This window comes from Globicephala melas, chromosome 2 (genome assembly GCF_963455315.2).
Source record: "Globicephala melas chromosome 2, mGloMel1.2, whole genome shotgun sequence".
Lineage (NCBI taxonomy): Eukaryota > Metazoa > Chordata > Mammalia > Artiodactyla > Delphinidae > Globicephala > Globicephala melas.
Window position 1 is genome coordinate 152,356,191 of NC_083315.2, and position 23,728 is coordinate 152,379,918.

Consider the following 23,728-nt stretch of genomic DNA (forward strand, 5'->3'; position numbering starts at 1 on the left):
TTTTTCCATACGACTTGTCTCAGCACCACTTAATAAAAAGGCAATCCATTCCCCACTGATTTGAAATGCCACCACCCTTATCTATCAAATTCCATATTCATAGTGTTTTCTATTCTGCTCCATTTATATACTATCTGATCAAAATCTACTGCCTAAATAACTGTAGTTTTATGGCAAGTCTTATTATCTAATAAAGATGACTACTCCCATCTAATTTTTCTTCAAAACTGCCTTGGCTCTTCTTGGCCCTTTGCTTTTGCACATGCATTTTAGAATCAATTTGTCAAGAAAGAATAAGAGAGAGGGAGGGAGAAAAACAGAAGAGAAAAACACTTGGAGGGTAGGATTTTAACTGGAACTGCATCGTCTTAAAGATCAATTTGAGGAAACTGACACTTGTAACACATTTTCACCTGTGAATTTTAGGAACCCAAGCTGACTCTGTGTAACATTATATTTTGAGATAGTGGTTTTATTCATTTAAAGATACGGTTTGGGGCTTCCCTGGTGGCACAGTGGTTGAGAGTCCGCCTGCCGATGCAGGGGACGCGGGTTCGTGCCCCGGTCCGGGAAGATCCCACATGCCGCGGAGCGGCTGGGCCCGTGAGCCATGGCCGCTGAGACTGCGCGCCCGGAGCCTGTGCCCCGCAACAGGAGAGGCCACAACAGTGAGAGGCCCACGTACCGCAAAAAAAAAATAATAATAAATAAATAAATAAAATAAAAAATTTTTAAAAAGATACGGTTTGGATCACTTAAGTGGTGGTTCACTGCATTTTAGAAATCAGAAAAAAAATTTTAATCTTTAAACCTCCTTTATTTTACAAAATGATATTCTGATTTTATACACATGCGCGCGCACACACACACAAACACACACATCTTCTGAGTGAGCAATCTCATTTCTAGGCATTTATCCTAACAAAAAAACCCAAAAGTGTTAAGAGAAGTACAAAGGGCTCATATATCAGAAATACTGAGAAAAGTCTAAACATTATGCATGAGAATTGGTTAAATAAATTACGCTATGTATCTGTACTATAGAATTTATGCACCCTTTTAAAGAATGATGTTTGTGGGGGAGGGGCTATATAGGGGTAAGGAGAAAAAGAGTTATTATGGGATTACATGAAATCATGTGTGTGAAACTTTTTTCTTTTTTTGGCCATGCTGCACAGTTTGCAGGATCTTAGTTCCCACACCAAAAATTGAACCCGTGCCCTCAGCAGTGAAAGCACAGAGTCTTAGCCATTGGACTGCCAGGGAATTCCCCTGTGTGAAACTTTTGAAAATTGTAAAGCACTGTAGAATTTACAGAATCTTTCATTCAACTAAAAGAAAGAAAATACATTGTAGGGACTTCCCTGGTGGTCCAGTGGTTAAAAATCCGCCTTCAAGTGCAGGGGACGTGGGTTCGATCCCTGGTCGGGGAACTAAGATCCCACATGCCGCAGGGCAACTAAGCCCATGCCACAACTACTGAGCTTGCATGCTGCAACTAGAGAGCCCGCACACTCTGGAGCCGGTGCACCACAACTAGAGAGAAGCCTGTGCCGCAACAAAGGATCCCGCATGCTGCAATGAAGACCCCGCATGCCGCAATGAAGACCCAACAAAGCCAAATAAATAGGTAGATAATGTTTTTAAAAATACATTGTAAAAAAATGATGTTTGTCTCTACTGACTGATGATAGATTATATTCATGATACTAAGAGAAAAAAACTGTAAAATAGATGTAGTACGATCTCTTTTATGTAAAATTGTAACCCACTCCCTCTCACATTTGTATGTATATATATATATATATATACACACACACATACACACATTTATATGTATATATATACACACACACACACATATCTAAATACATGGCAGGATATATATCCAAATGTTACAGTATTTATCTCCAGGTTATAGAATTTCAGGAGATAAAGCTGACCCTTGAACAATGCTGCAGTTAATCTCAGTATAATTCATAGTTGGCCCTCCGTATCCAAGGTTCCTCCACATCCACGGATTCAACCAACCACAGACTGTGCAGTACTGTAGTATTTACTACTGAATAATATCTGCATAAAAGTGAACTGGTGCAGTTCAGACCTGAGTTGTTCAAGGGTCAACTGAATTTATTTTCTTCATAATTTAAGAAATATTTCATATTTCTTCATTTATTTCATATTTCTTCATATTTTAATTTAATTTCTTAATTTATTTTCTTTAAACATTAACATATTTTATGTTCTGCAAGTATGGTATTTTTCCAACTCCTATATTTTCATATAAAATAGTATGTAAAGTATGTTGACTTTACAAGAGAAACACTACATCTGTTCATTTTAAATCTTATTGAAAGTATGCAAATTTTCAAGAAATACTTCTTTATAAAACGAAAAAATTTAGAACTTTCAAGTATATGAACTATTGTAAAGAGTGTAACACAGGTGCTAGTCTACTTAAGGGCAAACTCTCCCCACTGAAATTTTAAATCCCCACGAGAGAGGGTTGTTGGGTTCATTTTGGCATAGGTGCCTACTGCTGTGCCAGTCAGTTATGACCCAGGAAATCGGTCATATTGCACGGATGTGACCACCAGGGACCCACCCCTGGTATAAGGGAGTATTCCCAGAGAAGGGAGACTGATGCAAACTGGGTTGCCTTTCCAGTTCATGTCAACTACAAAGCCAAAGTGGAGGGCACGGTGTTACAGGCCTAGAACATGTTAGAAGTGGAACAGAGCTCAGAAAAAGACATGGAATTTGTGGCAGAACTGCACTGGTACGCAAATCTCCTATTACATCCGTCTGTCATACCTTGATGCTTATCTAGAGATAGGGAAGTGCTACAGAGCTGTGAGTGGCAAGTGAAAATAATAACTCCTGTGCAGAACATCACTGCCCAGAGTGCACAGGATGACACTGACTGAAATCCTGCAGTGCATATATACTTGGAGGTCTGCATTTTTGAGTTTTCAGTAGGAATATGGTAATGTCAAAATATAGGTTTTTTTCACAGCTGGCTTTGGAAGCACTCCTTAGTCCATTCCATACGAGATACTTACCCACAAAAATTCGGGAACTTATCCTGATTGCAAGAAAAAATGTGGACTCCCAACTTTTCAAAATTTGCCTGCCAAGAAAATGAAGACACTTCTGGAAATATATGTTCAGAGTGTGGCACAGCTTGTGTGATGGGCATAAAGCTCCAAACTATTTTCTCTAGTATGTGTGGTAGGCAGTAGTGAGAGGCTAGTACATTTCAGTAAAATTCCAAGAAAAGATCAGCCTCTATAATCAACTCTCAAGAGATGAAATCTATTGTCATCCCTAATATCTAATTTAAAATCCTCAAAAATCATCAGTAAGTTCTGAATTGCCAAATCCAGTGACGTGATAGAGTAAGATAAAGAATACAACCCAGGCTCTATTAACTTCCTAACTGGGTCAGTTATTTAAATGATTTGGAATTCAGTCTTATTTGTAAAATGGAGATAATATTCACCTACCAAGGGCCCTGTGAAGATCAGATAGGTTAAAAGGCTGGGAGAGGCCCTGGCCACAGTAAATGATACCTATTACCATTATTATTCTTGGTTTCTGACCACCAAGATGTTGCTTACACTGCTTAAAGAAACACCCTCGGGCTTCCCTGGTGGCGTGGCGGTTAAGAATCTGCCTGCCAATGCAAGGGATACAGGTTTGAGCCCTGGTCTGGGAAGACCCCACATACCGCGGAGCTACTAAGCCTGTGAGCCACAACTACTGAGCCTGCGCTCTAGAGCCCCTGAGCCACAACTACTGAGCCTGTGTGCCACAACTACTGTGCACAGCAATGAAGGCCCAACACAGCCAAAAATAAATAATAAATAAATAATTAAATACATAATTTCTCTTTTAAAAAAAAAAAAAGAAACACCCTCCGTTTCCTTGGGCTTTCACACACCACTTGCCAACACTTCTGTTCTTTCTCAACCAACCTTCTACAGCAGTGGTGTGTGTTTGTGCTTGCCTTCTCGCAAGAACACTGATTCCCCAATATTACATCCTTAGTGCCTCCTCTTCTTGCTTAATGCCCTCTTCTATCTACTTTACCAATTCCCATGGCTTTAACTACCACCCATTCATTCCTTCAACTAAGATTTCCTGAGTTCCTATTACATACCAGGCACAATTCAAACAGTAAAACCTCAGATGTTTGCTGAAGGGGCTGACTTATTAGGCAGCAAGAGGCTTATTTAGAATAATTCAAAACCACCACATTTGACAGGTCAGTACTTCATCTGTACAGTAGTTTCTAAAGCTTTCCAAGTCATAAAAATTGTTGAATATTTTCCCCGACCTCAATATGTATTATTTGGAGTAAGGCTGGATCACAACCATAGTCTCAGTATAACTGCATATTTCACTGTACTTAGAAATTATCAGAAAGCTGGGACTTCCCTGGTGGTCCATTGGTTAAGAATCTGCCTTCCAATGCAGGGGATGCAGGTTCGATCCCTGGTCGGGGAACTAAGATCTCACACGCAGTGGGGCAACTAAACCCGCACACCGCAACTACTGAGCCTGCGCACCACAACTAGAGAGAAGCCCCTGCGCCGCCAACGAAGAGCCCTTGCGCAGCAATGAAAGATCCCGCGTGCTGCAACTAAGACCTGGTGTAGCCAAATAAATAAATAAATATTTCTAAAAATAATAATAATAAAAATAAATAAAAATGAGCCACCACCACAGGGGTTATCTCAATCCTTTAGGGTCTTAGAGTATACATGTATTTTTCCTACAATCAGAAGCAAAAATTATTTTAAAACAAAAGGAAAAATTGCCACCTTAACCTTCATAATGGGTCTTGAAGGTAGTCTTAAAGACAACAAATGTTAAGCTAAATTTTCTGAGCTTAAATCAGTCAAGAGAAAAAGGCTTACTTGCTTAATGGGTTTAATGGGTCACAAATTACAAATTATATTATAGAAGCCTTCTTAGAAGCTATTCAGAAGGCAACTGGCTTTTGAGGCCACAAACCATGTATTTAATCAAATAAGACACACCCACTCAGAATGCAAACACAGCCTCTACCCATCCTCTCAATTGCCTATTCTGCCAATAAACACTGCTTCTTTCTTTCAAAAATGGAATCTGGGGCTTCCCTGGTGGCGCAGTGGTTGAGAGTCCGCCTGCCGATGTAGGGGACGCGGGTTCGTGCCCCGGTCTGGGAGGATCCCACGTGCCGCGGAGCGGCTGGGCCCGTGAGCCATGGCCGCTGGGCCTGTGCGTCCGGAGCCTGTGCTCTGCAGCGGGAGAGGCCGCGACAGTGAGAGGCCCGCGTACCGCAAAAAAAAAAAAAAGAAAAAAGAAAAATGGAATCTGATTGAATCTCAACCAATTAACTACTCGTTCAGAACACTATGAAGTTTCTGGGGCACCTAGTCCAACCTTAAAAAGTGGGCAAGTCTGCATTCCCTGAATATCCAAGTTCTAAAATACTATATTAAGAATACAGTGGTTTATATATTAAACACGGGTCTCATTTCCCAAGAATTTTTATTAAAGAGAATTCCTGAGTACCTCAAATGACTCTGGAATCTTTCACATCCAACTAGTAAGACTTGAAATGTTCTTCCCCTTGGAACAAAAAGCATTTGAAACAAAAATCTAGTCCCACGAGTTGTAAACAGTTAACAGCATTATTTTTGCAAAGCTTTGAGGTCTTTGGATGTCTCATCAGGCCCTGAAAAACTTGAACAGGTATACTGGCCATTCTAGTTCCTCCTCCAGTTCCTCTGTCATAACTAACTTCTCCTTTTCCCAGGTAATGTTTCCTCTCAGTGGAAACAAAAGCCTAGTCGCTACTTAGTAAACCACCGCTCATTAGTTATTCATTTGCCTTCTTCTAAGCATAAGAAGCAAAACCAGCACTTTGTTCTTTCTACTTTTCTTATCATTTAAATAAGAACATAACTTGTACCCCAATTCCTCCTTAAGAATCTTATTTATTCTGGCAGGTAGAAGGCTATCATCCTTCTAATATCTCATTAAAACTATTCCTAAAGGGAAGAATCTTAGGTCCAAACTCTCTCCAAGGCAGATAATTTTTTTCTTCCATATTTGTTAGCTAATTAAGGAAGGTTAAATGTGTGAACAAATCTCAAAAGTTCTTTAAAGAAATGGAAGACCAAAAGAAAGTAATGTTAACAAGGGGCTTTAAACGTAGAAACCAACTGTATTATATTTCAGGTGCAACCAAAATATGCCATTTATTTAATCAAATGTTAAATCCACAGTAATAAACTCTTGGTAATTAAGATCACTGAATACTCCAAATCGCTGCTGAGAAAATTTCCTGCAAAGCCTCTAGAGGTCTTTAAAAATAGGATAGAATCATCTATCAAGATTAGCTTTAATAAAGTCCTACAAATAGAAAAGGGAATGAATTACATAAACCCCTAAAGGTTCCTTCTAGCTCTAATTCTGCCAAAGCTTCCAATTCTCTTTCTGTTTCCTTAATACTAATTGCCACCTGTTACCTCAAGAAAGGCTGACCCGCTTCTCTCACTCCTCTGAATGGCAGGGAGGAAAAACTACCATTTCTCTTCCTTGTGAAAACTCTATCTACCGTCATCATTAAAAAACAGTAATGTCTACACCCATAAGGATGGCTACCGTAAAGAAAAAACCTAATTCTCCTGCGATGTCTCTCCTTTACTCTCACACTACCTTGCCACTAACACTTCTGACCAGATGTTTGGGAGGTGGGGGGTACACACCACTAAGCAATACTGTGACATCAGCTGGGCGTCCTACATTGTTTTTTCCTTTTTTTAAAAATTGAAGTATATAGTTAATTTACAACGTGGTGTTAGTTTCAAGTGTAGGTGTCCTACAATTTAACTTACTTCTATCTCTATCTACCTGGAGATAGCGGCAGATCCCACAGGTAAGGGCTCAGTCCCACAAGACTGCCTCCACCTCAACTTCAGATGCCAATCTCAAGTCCAGGTTGTCACCTGTGCTTCTGATCAACCAGAGGTTCCTGGGACTCTCTCTTCGTAGAGCAGCTCACAGAACTCAGAAAAATTGTTTACTTACTGTTTACCAGTTTATTATAAAGGATCCAGATGAACACCCAGATGGAAGAGATATGTAGGGCAGGGAAAGTGGGGAGGGTCACGGAGCTTCCAGCTGTGCCACTCTCCCAGCATCTCCACGTTGTCAGCAGCCCAGAAGCTCTCTAAACCCAGTACTTTGGGGACTTTTATGGAGGCTTCATCATGCAGGCATGATTGATCATTAACTCCATTTCCAGCCTCTCTCCCCTCTCTGGAGAACTGGGAGGTGGGGCTGAGAAATCCAAGCTTCTATTCATGGCTTGGTCTTTCTGGTGACCCCATCCAGGAGCCCACCAAGAGTCAGCTCATTAGAACTGAAGATGTTTCTATTGTCTAGGAAATGTCAAGGGATGTAGGAGCCCTGTGTCAGAAACTGGAGGCCAAAGACGAAACATTAGGACAAAAGATGCTCCTAGTGCTCTTATCACTTAGGAAACTACACAGGTTTTAGGAGCTCTACGCCAGCAGCAGAGGAAGTTATATACATATATTTTTTGTCCCTATAATCTCACAGCTACTGTCAAAAAAAAAAAAAAGAAAAGAACAATTGTTGGTGAGACTGTAGAGAAACTGGAACCCTTGTGCACTACTGATAGAAATGTAAAATGGTACAGCCACTGTGTAAACAGTACGGTGTTACCTCAAAAAATTAAAAATACAATTACCACATGATCGAGCAGTTCCACTGCTAGGTATATACCCAAAAGAATTCATGGTCTAAGAGATATTTGTACATCCATGTTGATAGTGTCATTATTCACAACAACTGAAACAGGGAAGCAACCTAAGTGTACACTGACACATGAATGGCTAAGCAAAATGTGGTATATACATACAATGGAATATTATTCAGCCTTAAAAAGGAGGTAAATTCTGATACATGCTACAACATGCATGACCCATGAGGATGTTATGCTAAAGGAAATAAAGTCAGTCACAAAAAGACAAGTACTTTTACTTATATGAGGTACTTACGGTAGTCAAATTCCTAGAGACAGAAAGCAGAATGGTAGTTGCCAGGGACTGGGAGGAGGGGAGAATGCAGAGATACTGTTTAACAGGTACAGAGTTTCAGTTTTACACGATGAAAAGAGTTATGGAGATGGATGGTATTGATGGCTGCACAACATTATGAATGTATTTAATTCCACTGAATTGTACACTTAAAAATGGTTAAGATGGGGCTTCCCTGGTGGCGCAGTGGTTGAGAGTCCGCCTGACGATGCAGGGGACGCAGGTTCGTGCCCCGGTCCGGGAGGATCCCACATGCCGCGGAGCGGCTGGGCCTGTGAGCCATGGCCGCTGAGCCTGCCCGTCCAGAGCCTGTGCTCCGCGGCGGGAGGGGCCCCAGCAGTGAGAGGCCCGCGTACCGCAAAAAAAAAAAAAGAAAGAAAAAAAAATGGTTAAGATGGTAAATTTTATGTTATGTGTATTTTACCCCACACACACACACAAAATTTGGAAAAAAAAAAAACCCAGAAAACAAAACCAAACAGTAATGTCTGATTGTTTCATAACATCCTTTCTACCACAGGAGCTATTTACTCAAACTCTAAACCCAAATCCAACAAAGAGGCAAGCATATAGACTCCTGAGAAAGTAGAGGGATCTTAGAAGTTTCTAACTTCTCTTCTGTTCGTTAAAAGGCAAATGGTGGTATATGTGAGGAAATGAACTTATATCCTGGGTTTAAAAACCCTGTTACAGGGCTTCCCTGGCGGCACAGTGGTTAAGAATCTGCCTGCCAGTGCAGGGGACATGGGTCCAGGAAGATCCCACATGCCACAGAGCAACTAAGCCCATGTGCCACAACTACTGAGCCTGCGCTCTAGAGCCCGCAAGCCACAACTACTGAAGCCCGCCCGCCTAGAGCCGGTGCTCCACAACAAGAGAAGCCACGGCAATAAGAAGCCCGCGCACGGTAACAAAGAGTAGCCCCTGCTCGTCACAACTAAAGAAGTCTTGTGTGCAGCAACCAAGACCCAACGCAGCCAAAAATAAATAAGTTTATTAAGAAAAAACAAAACAAAACCCTGTTACACTGTATTTTAGAAAAGGCAAGACACACGCCTGTGCACTTGACATCTTATGTGCATTTTTACGGCATAATTGGCAATATTTCCCCCAGAAACTGGGGAAAAATATACAGGGCTTGGAGCACTAGCACATCACTTTAATCGAAACAAAAACAACTTTCAAAAATATTTTAAAGATACTCTTGCTCTTATGAAGTTTCTTTTGCTTAAGGAAAAAGAAACGGGGGGAAAAAAACACCCCACAGACAATAGTCCTCTTATAGTGTAAAAGCTACATACCTAAAGTCTTTGTTTTAAAAAGACTCCCGAGAAATTGTTTTCTAGAAGGGATACTGCACCCCTAAACATTCTTTAGGGCGTTCCACCAGACCATTCTTCCAAATGCCACCATTGTGGCTTGAGTGAATTTTTTCACTAAAATATATTAGAAAAAGTCAGGCAGATTTTCCAGTTATACAGATTTTTAAATTTCATGCTAGCAACTTGATATTTCTTCATCTTATCAGTCAGCAATCTCTGAAGAAATGTCATGCCCACCAATGCTAAACTGTTCAGGATTATGGGAGGGAGAAATCTGATTCACTACTAACTCAGAACATAAGTGTGTTAAATGAAAAGAGCACTTAAACACGAAGCACCTCTATCGTGTGTACACCTTGCTCTTGATTTCCTTCTCCCTCTTAAAAATCATAACGCACTCATTGGCCTGCAATGTATTTTCTAACTCCCACCATGAGGTTTCCCTTTTACAATTTATACAACAATTTTGTCTTATTAGCCATTTACACTGCTGGGAAAACAACTTCTTCCATGGCTTACAATGAGCTGATTCTTATCACTTCCTGTCTCACACAATTATTTCTTCAAAAATGAAAACAAATTTTTTGAATCTGTATATTATGTTGCCTTACACCTTACAACTTCAGGGGAGGTCAAGTCTCTTTTATGTATTTCCCCCCAACTCTTGTGGTCTTAATATCTCAACCTGACCCGGAGAAATGCTTTACTTTCTGTTTCACACCAAACAGTAACAGGCCTGTCTCTCCTATCTACTGACCGAGGGAGAAGGCTGCCAGATATTTATGGTAATGCCAAATTACAACAGTCACATTTCCTGCCGTGGGGAACGGACTATTTGTGAAAAAAAAAAAAAGGATTTCCTTAATTTCTTAAAGAGATTTATAAGTACCAAAGTCAACTGCAGACGTCTCAACACTCTCTTCCACCAACACTGACCTTGCATCTTTTTAACCAGCTCATCGTTAAAAAGACATTTCAGCATAATAGCTGTCAGTCCAGAGAACGTGAAGCTTGATGATAATTACTGTCTTGAATTCAGAACTTTTCAAAACATTTCAGAACTGCCTGGACTGGGTTGGTGATTCAGCCTTGGTGAATTAGTACAGACTCATCACATGTCACCACCAGGCTAAACCATCCCCTTGTGAGATAGCACTCTTGCTCAAGGGGTCAGCAGGACCACCTAACTCAACCTGGAGCCCGAGATGGGGGTCTCACCTCGGGCCAAGACCGTAACGCTTTTTAGGCTCTGGACCGGGTTCACTGCCAGACTTGTGGTCCAAGGCCTTACTTGTAGACGGGGGTAGGTACGTGGTAGGAAAAGACTGGGTGTTTCCGCCTGGTACCACCTCCTAACTTGCTTTGCCTCCTGAGGATCCTAAATGTGGTTTTCCCTGGAGGGCTTCAGAGCTCTAGGAGGAAGCAACCACCCGAAGGCCACAGGAGGGAGGCTCGGGGGAATCCTCCTGGGGTCCGAGGGGGCACTCCCTGCCTCTCCTGGAGGGCAGACCCCACTTCTGGCGGGATCGGGTAGAGGAAGTAGAGCCCAACCTCCGGGGAGAGGTGAGGAAGACCTCAGGCACGGAGAGACTGGGGAGCCCCAGCGCCGCCCTTGAGCCTTCCGGCCCGGGGCAGGCCCAGTCAGTGCCCGGACTCTGCCACCAACACACCTGAGCCGCGCCCGGCCCCGCGGACAGTCACCGCGACCCCGCCCGGCCCCGCCGCCTCTCCGCAAGGGCGCCAGCCCGCGGGGTCCCGGCCCACCGCCCCCAGCCCGGCCCGGCCGCCTGGTCCCACAGTACCTGGCCGGCAGCGGCGGCGGCAGTAGCGGCGCTGATCCTCACGTACCCGTTGCGCACCTCCCCGTTCGCCACGCAGTCGTTCGCCCGCACCGGGCGACGGCAGCAGCACCCTCCGGGCTCCGTCCGCATCGTCCCGGCAGCACTAGGCGCAAGGCAGGATCCGTAAGCGGCGGCCGAGGCGGCAGCGGCTCCAAGTCCCCCTCCGCACCCCTCCAACCTCCCCGAAACCGGAAATGGCTGCACGCCGCCGCCAATTCCCTGCCGGGCCGTCACATGGGGGCGGGACCCACTCCCCCACGAAGCAGCGGATCGCCGTAGGCTGGGCCCGGGAGCTGGAGACCAGGCGGGGCGCGCAGGAGTGTCGTGAGCCTGAGGACTGCTGACCAATCTGGAGGAGGAGGAGGCGGACCCCAGGCTCCTACCTGTCCAATGACGGGATGGAATAAAACGGCCCGCGGGTGTCAAGGGGGTTTTCTGAAGCGACCTTTGGACCTGGGACCAGGTCTCTAGAGCGGGTTCCCTCTTCTGGACAGGTGGCACCCTCTCTACCCTTGCCTCCCGGGAAGTTGTCGGGTTTGAATCCCAGCCCTTAATTTAATTAGCTAATTCTTCTGTGGGTTTTTATAGTAAGCCTTTTTCGACATTCCTTCACCATTCTTCAATATGCATCATACATTAACACATTTTAAGTAATGATTCGGGTGTCTCTTTGCCCTTCACATCTGTCCCTATCAGGGTTTTCTGTACAACTTCCTTTTAAGAACACTTCCTTGAAAAACAAGAAACCTGGTTGTTCCAGCTCTGACAGTAACCAGAATCTAAACCTTGAGGGTTTAACCACTTTAGGAGCCAAATTCTTCAAAATGGAGTTAATACTTCCTGCTTCATAGACTCATTGCAAGAATTACATTAATAAGCCATTTTGCACCTATCACAATACCTGGCTCCTATTAGAAGCATAATGTATACATATTATTTTTCATCTCTTTAGCTCTATATTCCCATAGTTATTAGAAAGAGAAGAAATGGATTTACATTGTAGCAAGAAACTTTTGGTTACCCATAAAGAATTTAGTGTCGGGGCTTCCCTGGTGGCGCAGTGGTTGAGAGTCCGCCTGCCGATGCAGGGGACACGGGTTCGTGCCCCGGTCCGGGAGGATCCTACATGCCGCGGCGCGGCTGGGCCCGTGAGCCATGGCCGCTGAGCCTGCGCGTCCGGAGCCTGTGCTCCGCCAACGGGAGAGGCCACAACAGTGAGAGGCCCGCGTACAGAAAAAAAAAAAAAGAATTTAGTGTCATGTTTAAGAGTATGGACTCTGGAGTCAGTCTGGGTTTGAATACTGGCTGTGCCACCTAGAGGGGTGGGATAGGGAGGGTGGGAGGGAGACCCAAGAGGGAGGAGATACGGGGAGGTATGTGTATGTATAGCTGATTCGCTTTGTTATAAAGCAGAAACTGACACTATTGTAAAGCAATTATACTCCAATAAAAATGTTTAAATAAATAAATAAAGTAAACAACAATAAAAGGCTGACCAAAGGCTGGAATGATTAGGCAACAGGAGTTCTGATGCGGAAGGCTGGTTGACAGTGACAAGTCTAGACTTTCTATACAGGAAGTTCTCAGGGCAGGAATCTGGTTGGAAGCACGGGTAACGGATTTAACTGGGGCTTAGACAGTGAGCTGAATGAAGCTAGGGAAGGCCTGGGAGGAAGATGTGGAATGAGCTTGATCTTGAAGGATGAGCAGTATTTGGAGAGATGGAAATGAGAAGGAAGGGGTGGGTGATCCTGGGAGAGGGAACCTTTGGAAGCTTAGGTATAGAGGCTGGAAACAGCAATGCCTTACTGGAGAGTGAGAGTTAAGGAGCCTGGCTAGATTAAGGAATCCTGCTAGGCAATCCCTCCCTCCAGAGGGTAGGACACCAGGGCCTTGTCTTGTTCTGCCACTTACTCACCATGTGTGGTCTTGTACAAGTTATGCAACATCAACCTTGGCTTCCTCACGCATCTTACGAAGTTAATACCTGTACTACTTACCTCACAAAGTTTTTGTGAACATGAATGATATAATACATAAATGATCTGATGATCTTGCACACCATTGCTAAATCACAAAAGGGATGCCTCAGAAGGCAGTAGGAAACACCCCAGACTCCATGTACACAGGAAAACAACTCCTTCCAGAGGCATAAGCTGCCTTATCATCATTTTACTGAGTTCATGTGCAAAGTTCTGTGCAAGGCACCAGGCTTACAATTCTTCTCTTCCTCCAAGATTGCTCAAACCTCTTCAGCTGTGAAACCTTTCTTGAACTCCAACCTCTAGGCAAAATCAGTCACTTTCTTCTCTGTGGACTTTATACACACCTGTGTAGGCATATGTCACATTGCTTTGGGATTCTTTATTTTGAGAGTGAGGTCACACAATGATTAGAAGCAAGAGCTCTGTAGTCAGACGGGATTGGAGCCCCACCTCCAGCACTTAGAAGCTTTGTGACTTTGGCAAAGCGGCCTAACCTCTTTGTGACTCAGTTCCTTCACTGTAAATTGGGACATAACTCATAGAATTATGAGAATTAAATAAGAAAAGCATTTAGTACCAGGGCCTGTCACATAATATTCAATAAGTGCTGGCGATGATTAGTTCATTAGAATAAATGAACTACTTGTTAAATGAATGAATGATTGAAGACATTAATACCCCAACTAGACAGAGAGCAGGCTCCGTGAATTCAGGGGATTGTCTAATTCCTCTTGGTGTTCTCAGCACCTACCATAGTGCCTGAAACATAGTAAGTGCCCAATAAATGTTTTTTTTGTTTGTTTTTTTTTTGTTTTTGTTTTTTTGCAGTATGCAGGCCTCTCACTGTTGCGGCCTCTCCCGCTGCGGAGCACAGGCTCCGGTCGCGCAGGCTCAGCGGCCATGGCTCACGGGCCCAGCCGCTCCGCAGCATGTGGGATCTTCCTGGACCGGGGCACGAACCTGTGTCCCCTGCATCGGCAGGCGGACTCTCAACCACTGCACCACCAGGGAAGCCCCCAATAAATGTTTGATCAGTGAATAAATGGATGAATGAATGAAAATCCGGCCCTGCCTCCAAGGAGCCTTCTATCACATGGAGACTGTGAATTGAATTAAGGTTGTTTTGACTGCAGATAAGCCAATATTAGAAAACTTAATCAAGTTATACACTACCAAATGTAAAATAGATAGCTAGTGGGAGGCAGCCGCATAGCACAGGGAGATCAGCTCAGTGCTTTGTGACCACCTAGAGGGGTGGGATAGGGAAGGTGGGAGGGAGATGCAAGAGGGAGGAGATATGGGGATATATGTATATGTATAGCTGATTCACTTTGTTTTAAACCAGAAACTAACACACCATTGTAAAGCAATTATATCCCAATAAAGATGTTTTTTAAAAAAAAGAGAGAGAGTTATATATATTTATTGGCACTCTCCTCAAGATAGGTAAGTGTTGGGACCCAGAAAAGAATCCCAAACCTCAGCAACAGAAAGTTATAGACCTTCCCCCTAGAACCAGCTCACTTCTGAGGCTTAGCGGTCAGCCACCTACAACTTTCACATTCCCTAGGTAAAGCTTATAAATTCCCAGGAAACAGAAATTTGATTGGCCCAGTTTAAGGTGAGATATCTAATGCTTGACCAATCAATGATGGTCAAAGCCCAAGGTCAAGCTGCTGGAGGTGAGGAATCAGTTACAGAGAAGGAGGATTCACTGTGGAGAAGGAAGGAACAACCCTATCATTGCCCACTACAAGGAATGGAATGGAAAGGACAAATAACAATTGCTTGGAATCAGTATTAAAGGAGGAGGCTTCCAGTATAGTATTTTTTTAAAGGACCATGCAGGACTGCAGCCTAGGAAGAGAAATAAAGTGAGAGAAACTGTACAGCCGGAGGAGCAGCTGGCCTGCGCTGTCAAATAGGGGTCTTGGTTGCATGCAGCACAAGTTAATGCTGCCTGACTTGCACAGATGGGAATTCACTGGAAGGTTATTAGCAGCTCAGAGACCTGGCTAAAGGCTGGGGGACCAGGCTTAGAAAAACTCAGGAGTGAGCGGAGATCCAGAGGGCTAGGCAGCAAGGACCTTAGCGAGGGTTTGTGGCAGAAACTGGTGAGCGCACCACCATCAAAATAAATGAGCTCTAACCAGCCCTTCCATCCTTGAGTCACTTGCCCAAGAGTCAGTCATGGGAGAGAGTATCTGATTGGCTGACTTTAGGTCACATTGGTCCATGGGGGTGGGTGGCAAACAAAGAAAAGGGTGTGATACCTTCATCTTTCATGGTGGAAGGTGCCTAACAGGATCCACCTCTCCAAAAGAGGACACAAAATGAGCAGAGGACTTTCCCAAAAGGAAACTGAGGACCTCATAGAAAAAGGGAACAAACACTGGGCAGGCGAAAATGGCCAATGTCCAATAGTAGTTAAAATGACAATAGAATCATAAGGTAGAAAGGGCCCTCCAGAAGAAATCTGCTTTGGTACAAAACCCAGGGCTGGACAACTCAGAGCTGAGTCGATCTGATCCTGACTCTAAGAGCATCACTTGGTCTTCCCTTTCCAAACCTTTCATGCTTCATTCAATCAGTTATCTCTTTTGGACTTCCCTGGTGGAGCAGTGGTTAAGAATCTGCCTGCCAATGCAGAGGACACAGGTTTGAGCCCTTGTCCAGGAACATCCCACATGCCGCGGAGCAACTAAGCCCATGTGCCACAACTACTGAGCCTGCGCTCTAGAGCCCGCAAGCCACAACTACTAAGCCCGCAAGCCACAACTACTGAGGCCCGTGTGCCTAGAGCCCGTGCTCCACAACAAGAGAAGCCACCGCAATGAGAAGCCCAGGCACCGCAACAAAGAGTAGCCCCCGCTCACCACAACTAGAGAAAGCCCGTGCGCAGCAATGAAGACCCAATGCAGCCAAAAATTAATTAATTAACTAATTAATTTTTAAAAAATCAGTTATCTCTTTGGCCAATCATTCAACAAATAGTTTTTTCTGGGCATCATTCTAGGTATTGCAAATACAATGATAAGCAGATAGAAACATGGTCTCTGCTCTTGTGGAGCTTACAATCTTTTTTTTTTAAGATTTATTTATTTATTTAATTTATTTTTGGCTGCGTCGGGTCTTAGTTGCAGCACGTGGGATCTTTCGTTATGTCATGCGGGCTCTTCGTTGTGGTGCGCGGGCTTCTCTCTAGTTGTGGCGTGTGGGTTTTCTCTTCTCTAGTTGTGGTGTGCAGGCTCCAGGGCACATGGGCTCTGTAGTTTGTGGCACGCAGGCTCTCTTGTTGAGGCATGCAAGCTCAGAAGTTGTGTCATGCAGGCTTACTTGCCCTGCAGCCTGTGGGAATCTTAGTTCCCCGACCAGGGATCGAACCCGCATCCCCTGCATTGCAAGATGGATTCTTTACCACTGGACCACCAGGGAAGTCCCCGAATTTACAGTCTTTTTTTTTTTTTTTTTTTTTATTTTTTTTAAACATCTTTATTGGTGCATAATTGCTTTACAATGGTATGTTAGTTTCAGCTTCACAACAAAATGAATCAGTTATATATATACATATGTTCCCATATCTCTTCCCGCTTGCGTCACCCTCCCTCCCACCCTCCCTATCCCACCCCTCCAGGCGGTCACACAGCACCGAGCTGATCTCCCTGTGCTATGCGGCGGCTTCCCACTAGCTATCTACCTTACATTTGGTAGTGTATACATGTCCATGCCTCTTTATTGCTTTGTCACCGTTTACCCTTCCCCCTCCCCATTTACAAGTCTTGATTTACAAGAAATGGGTCCGTTAGTTCCCTTTTTATTACTCTTAAGCTAATACAATGAATTTAGAGTTACTTCTTCTCTCCTAGAGTTTCTGGCCCTATTTTTGCTGGAATATCTTGAATAACGTTTTTGGATCATTTTCAGTGACAATGTTTGCATTCACAAAACTTAGTAGGCCCTGAGACAAGAATTTAGAATTGCATTGTTGTGAGGCCTGAGCTGTTTAAAGGAATGATTGCAAAAGCAAAGCTTTAAGAGGAATGATGTTTCCTGATTGGTTTGGGGTGCCTGCTGAGCATCCAGTAGAGTGATTTTAATCTGTGTCTAACAAGGCATCTGCAATCAGAGCTCAGAGATGAGACAGATGAACACTCCAAGAATAGGCAGCTGGAGCCTGTCTCTCAGTGGTAGAGCTCTGCCTGGTGTTTCCTTTGCCCTACTCAGCCACCACACTCGCACTGCCACCCTGGACTTCCTGTGGGCACTCACTCCACTGATTATTGTAATCATCTGAGGCTCTGCTTCAGGAAGTGGACTTTTGCATCTAGCTCCAGGAAGGAGGAGAAGGGCGTGGTGTTGCAGATAACGATTACAATGATGGTGGTGGTATTAGTCAAGACTCTGCTTTGCAAGTTTTGAAACTGAGTTCAAACTGGATTAAGCATAGAGGAGGTTCGGCTCACATAACCAAAAAGACTAGAGGTGGATCTGACTGGATCCAGGTGATCAGGAATCAGAAACAGGTTCCTTGGTTTAGCGTCCCTCTGAGTTGGCTTCATTCCCAGATAGATTCACCAAGTGATGTTAAAGATGGCCCACGGCTGGCAAGCTTGCCTTCCACCAGCTTTAAAATCTCAGCTGAGAGAGAAAGCCTCTTTTCTGGGGTCCCAGTGAGAGTCCTAGCTAAGCTCCCATTGGCCCAGCTCAGGTCACATGTCTCAGGTGGATGCTGAATTGTTTGGCCAGGCCTGAATCTTGTGCCCACCCACTCCTCCGATTCTGAGCCACAGGCTCTGAGAATGGGAGATCAGTGGTTTCCCAAATGGGGAAGAGATGGGTGCTGTTACCAGAAAAAGGGGCGTTGGGCAGGCATAAACAACAGATGTCCATTATACTGCTCATGTTAAATATGACGATGACAAGAAGCAGGGGAAAGGAATGCCTAGGAGATTCTCAACACTTTTAGAAGATGTTTTAAGAAATACTGGTTCTAGGTGCTCCCTCTTCCCAAATCTAACCTCTGAAATTTACCCCAAATGTACGTTTAGTTAAACTGATTAAAGTGATAATATCTTATCATCTTCATCAAACTGTCATCTCAAAGCAATTAATAAACATCCTCTGTGTATGTAGTTGTATAAGAAAAAATAGAAATATCATCTCTATAGACAGAATTTACTCCTTAAGAGAGCATTAACCGTGACAAAGGACCCAGAGACAAGCATACCAGCTCTGAATGTTATGCATTGTCAACTTTAAATGATGTAAATTAAATTGTACTATATGTAAAGTATACCTCAATAAAAAAATAGTTAAAAGAAAAATGACATAAATAAGAAGGTCATTCATCCTGAGGCAAGGTGGCATATGTACTCTATGGAGTGCGAAGTTTACATATTTAAGCAGAATTTGTTTACGGTGAGGCAGCCATTTCTTTTCCACTTCATTATAGAACTCTTCAAAGATTTTGCTGTCTTCCCCATCACTCTCTTTATATTCACTTGACAATGCTACATAATTCTTGTACAAAATAACTACCTTTAAAATGGCCTTTTGGGGTTCTTCCCCCATCCTCAATATTTCCTAACTTTTTTGCACTTTTTTTCCTATCTTTTACTACCCCCCAAACCAATTCTGGTACCTGCTGTCTGGGAGAGCCATTTCAATTTGTATCTAGAAGAGGGCTGTTCTGTTGTTTATGCTCTCGGGGTATCTCCAAAGTCACACTGCAAGTTCTCTCAGTAGATGTCTTGAAAAGCACAGGAATTAGAACAAGTTCTGGGGATGCAACAGAGGTGCTCAAGCAGTTGACAAGGAAAAGGAACTTTCTTGTACCTACTTTATGACACTGATACTCTAACGTCTCAAAATACAGTATATTTCTGTTTTATATCAATAACACCTTTTAAGACACAAATGACAACTATAGAGTCACCTTCTATTTCAATCCAAACCTGCCTTTCCCCATGCTGACCATCCCATGCTAATCTGCCAGTCTATATCTCACATTTCAACTGGTTGCTTCTCCATCATCTATTCCGTTCTTCCTTCACTGGTCAATAGTCATATATTTAGAGTTAACTATTGCCCGGAGCCTTGCCACAGTGATTGGTTCAGGGACAGACACAGGAACTTAGTTGATTCAGTCATGGTAAGACTGGAGATTTGGGTTCAGTGCTTGGAGGGAGGAAATCTACCTGTTCTTCCAGAAGGTGTGCTGTACGAATGTGAAGCCTACAGCTGCTGTAGCCATTTGGCTACCAAAAGGAAAGCCCAAGTAAGAGTGACGCAACATCAGGAAGTGAGCAAAGTCAAAATGGATCAAAGAACTAAAGGTAAGAGATAAAAACTATAAAATCCTTAGAAGAAAATAATGGTATAAATCTTTGTGACCATGGATTTAGAAATGGTTTTACATATGATACCAAAAGCATAAGCAACCAAAGAAAAAATACCAAGATTGGATTTCATCAAAATTAAGAAATTTTAGTATTCAAAGGACACCATTAAGAAAGTGAAAAAACAGGGCTTCCCTGGTGGCGCAGTGGTTGAGAGTCCGCCTCCTGATGCAGGGAACACGGGTTCGTGCCCCGGTCCGGGAAGATCCCACATGCCGCGGAGCGGCTGGGCCCGTGAGCCATGGCCGGTGAGCCTGCGCATCCAGAGCCTGTGCTCCGCAACGGGAGAGGCCGCAACAGTGAGAGGCCCGCGTACCGCAAAAAAAAAAAAAAAAAAAAAAAGTGAAAAAACAACCTACAGAATGGGAACAAATAGGGACTTCCCTGGTGGCAGGTGGTTAAGAATCCGCCTGCCAATGCAGGGGACACGGGTTCAAGCCCTGGTCCGGGAAGATCCCACATGTTATGGAGCAACTGAGCTTGTGCACCACAACTACTGAGACTGTGCTCTAGGGCCTGCAAGTCACAACTACTGAGACCCGTGTGCCTAGAGTCCGTGCTCCACAACAAGAGAAGCCATCGCAATGAGAAGCCCGTGCACCGCAACGAAGAGTAGCTCCTGCTCACCGCAACTAGAGAAAGCCCGCGTGCAGCAACAAAGACCCAACGCGGCCAAAAGTAAATAAATAAATAAATTTATTTAAAAAAAAAAAAGAATGGGAACAAACATCTGCAAATCATTCATCTGATAAGAGACTTGTATCCAGAGCATATAGAGAACTCTTATAGTTTAATAATAAAAAGACAAATAACTTTATTTTTAAATGGGCAAAGGATTTGAATAAACATTTCTCCAAAGAGGAAATGCAAATGTCTAATAAGCAAATGAAAACATGCTCAACGTCATTAGTCATTTGGGAAATGTAAATCAAAACCACAACTTCGGGCTTCCCTGGTGGCGCAGTGGTTGAGAGTCCGCCTCCTGATGCAGGGGACACGGGTTCGTGCCCCTGTCCGAGAGGATCCCACATGCCGCGGAGCGGCTGGGCCCGTGAGCCATGGCCGCTGAGCCTGCGCGTCCGGAGCCTGTGCTCCGCAACGGGAGGGGCCGCGGCGGTGAGAGGCCCGTGTACCGCAAAAAAACCCAAAAAACAACAAAACCAAAAAAAACCCCAACAACTTCATAACCACTAGGATAGCTAAAACTAAAAGCCAGACAATAGCAAATGTTAATGAGGACGTGGAGGAACTGGAACCCTCATACATTGCTGGTGGGAATGTAAAATGGTTCAGCAGCTTTGTAAAACCGTTTGGCAGGTCCTCAAAATGTTAAACATAGGGTTAACATATGACCCTGCAATTCCACTCCTAGATACCTACACAGGAAAAATGAAAACATATGTCAACACTAAAACTTGTATACAAATCTTCGTAGCAGCATCATTCATAACATCTAAAATGTAGAAACAACTCAAATGTACATCAGCTGTTGAATAGATAAAGGGTCATATATCCATACAATGGAATATTATTTAGCAATAAAAAAGGAGTGAAGTACTGATACATGCTACAACATACATGAAACTTGAAAACGTTATGCTAAGTGAAAGAAGCCAGACCAAAAAAACTATATATTGGTCCAGAACAGGCAAACCAGAGACAGAAAATAAATTAGTGATTGTCTTGGGCTGGGGTGTGGTGGGGTATATGTGGGGGTAGAATAAGGAGAGGGCAGAGGGATTGGGAATGACTGCTAATGGGTACAGGTTTTGGGGGTGGGATCATGAAAATAGTCTAAAATTAGATTATGGTGATGGCGGTGCAACTCTATAAATATACTAAAAACCACTCATTGCATTGTATACTATAGGTGTTGAAGTTTAATATATATAAATTACATCATGATAAAGCTGTGAAAAACAAAACCTAAGATACTTTACTAAACAAAACAAAACAAAAAAACAACCAACTCTCACCAGGATACTGTCGTCTTCTTTGATAGGAAAGGGTCTGTGTTTTATAAACTCTGTAATTTCAGCAGCACCTACCTCAGTACCTGGCCCATGGAGTATTTGATAATAATTGAATAAAAGGAAGGAAGGAAGGGAGGGAGGGAGGGAGGGAAGGGAGAAGGGAGGAGGGAGGGGAGGGGAGGAAGGAATGGATGGATACGACTGTGATATTCCTTCAAAAACTATTCACTTTCTATAGTGTGCCGAGAGCTAACATACATTATGACTGGCCCCACCCTGCATATGAGGAAACTGAGTCTCCTAGAACAGGGGTCCCCAACTCCTCGGCCTGTTAGTAACCCAGCCGCACAGCAGGAGGTTAGCGGAGGGCAAGCGAGCGAAGCTTTATCTGCCCCTCCCCATCGCTCGCATTACCGCCTGAACCACCACCCCACTCCCCTTGCCCCACCCCCATCCATGGAAAAATTGTCTTCCATGAAACTGGTCCCTGGTGCCAAAAAGGTTGGGGACCGCTGCCCTAGAGGATCAGTAACAGACTCAAATCCATATACTAGTAGTGAATGGCAGAGGGAAAATCAGAACCCAAGGCTGTATACACCGAAGCCAATAAATAGCCTGTATATTAATTTCTATAATTCTGGTGGTGAGGCTTAAGGACAGATTTCAAAATATAGGGGTGAATCTCAGCTATCTTGATATGAGTAAGAGAACTGTAGATGCATGTGCATCAGGGCATTGATGGGGGCACTGGGAGGGGAAGGAAAGGGATAACTGCTGAAAATCCATGTTAAGTGTCACTGGGGTTCAAAGGGGCCCAGTAAATAATAACCTTAACTTCACTAAAGTTCTGAACCAACTGAGAAGTAAGACAAAAGGGTCAGCAGATGCAGAATTAAAGCGTTGGGTTAAATCCATGGGCTTGGGGCCTTTGTGAATTGCACAGGGCCCTGTACTTGGTTTAATGTTCTGCCATCACCATCTTGAAATTTTCAGTGACTCATTTTGTACTGGGTCCCCCAAATTACGTAGCTTACAAAAATGTCACCTGAAAAATGTCACCTTTATTACTGTTATAAGGGATCTGTGGCTTGTGTGTGAGTGACAACTTCTCACCTCCAATCTAGACCTTGGGCAGCCCACCTAAGGGAAAGTTTGAGTCTGCAACACATATGCATGTTTCCGTCTCCCAATGGTCCTGGTGGAGAGAGAAAGAAAGAAACCAGATCCTCCTAGCCAGGACCGTCAATAGAGCATCGCCACCCAGGGGAGAACATACCCCACACCAACCAGGTACCCCATTCCACCTCCCTGGGGAAGGAGGGGCAGGAGGTAAGTCAGAGAAATGCAGAAAGAGGCATTCTCTTTTTACAGGAGTCTTAGTCAAGATTCTTTTAGTTACAAGTAACAGATAGAGTTAAATTAGCCTAAATGGAACTGGAAGTTTGAGGAAGGTGTGGCAGACACTGTTTGTTTTATATGCAACACCAACCCCCTCCCCCTCTTACCTTCTTCCTTGCTGATTTTATTCAGGTGCAGGAAGGATATTCCTTGATTTCACAGCAGCTGTCCTGCCAACCCCACGAATCATAATTGGTCTAAGCTAATCATGGAAAGATAATTCCCCTTTGCCACTCACTTTTCCAGCCTCCCTTGCAGGTAGAGTAGATACTCAACACTGTTCTAGCCAATATAAGAGGAAGTCTTCTGCAGAGCCTCTGAGAAAGAGGTATTTCTCTTTATTAACAAAAATTGAGCCCCTTCCTCTCTCCTCTCTTCTTTCTTACTTGATGCAATGATGTGAAAACATGATGTCTAGAGCCATGGCAGCGATATTGAGACCATGAGGCAACAACAAGCACAAGAATGGAAATTCATCATGCTGAGTAGCATAGCCAAAAGGTGGAAAGAACCTGGGTCCTTAATGACATAGCTGAACTGAACACACCCCAACTATGCCTGCCTCCAGACTTTTTAAACGAAAAAAAATGTCCTAATGGTTCAAGCAACTGTCATTTAGGTCGGAGGTCCCCAACCTTTTTGGCACCAGGGACCGGTTTCGTGGAAGACAGTTCTTCCACAGACAACAGCGGGT

At 43.8% G+C, this 23,728-nt stretch overlaps 1 protein-coding gene across 2 annotated transcripts in view; it reads right to left on the bottom strand.

Annotated features, from left to right (window-relative positions):
• The window catches only part of SPTLC2 (serine palmitoyltransferase long chain base subunit 2), a 116,294-nt gene extending 104,801 nt beyond the window's left edge, over positions 1-11,493 (bottom strand). The window contains exon 1 of one of the 2 annotated variants that reach the window (XM_030831896.2): positions 11,242-11,492. In XM_030831896.2, the coding sequence (XP_030687756.1) occupies positions 11,242-11,370 (129 nt within the window). In that variant the 5' untranslated portion in view covers positions 11,371-11,492. Of the gene's footprint in view, positions 1-11,241 lie in introns of both variants that reach the window. The other variant, XM_070045000.1, reaches the window with a different exon arrangement.
• Between the last annotated feature and the right edge of the window lie 12,235 nt (positions 11,494-23,728).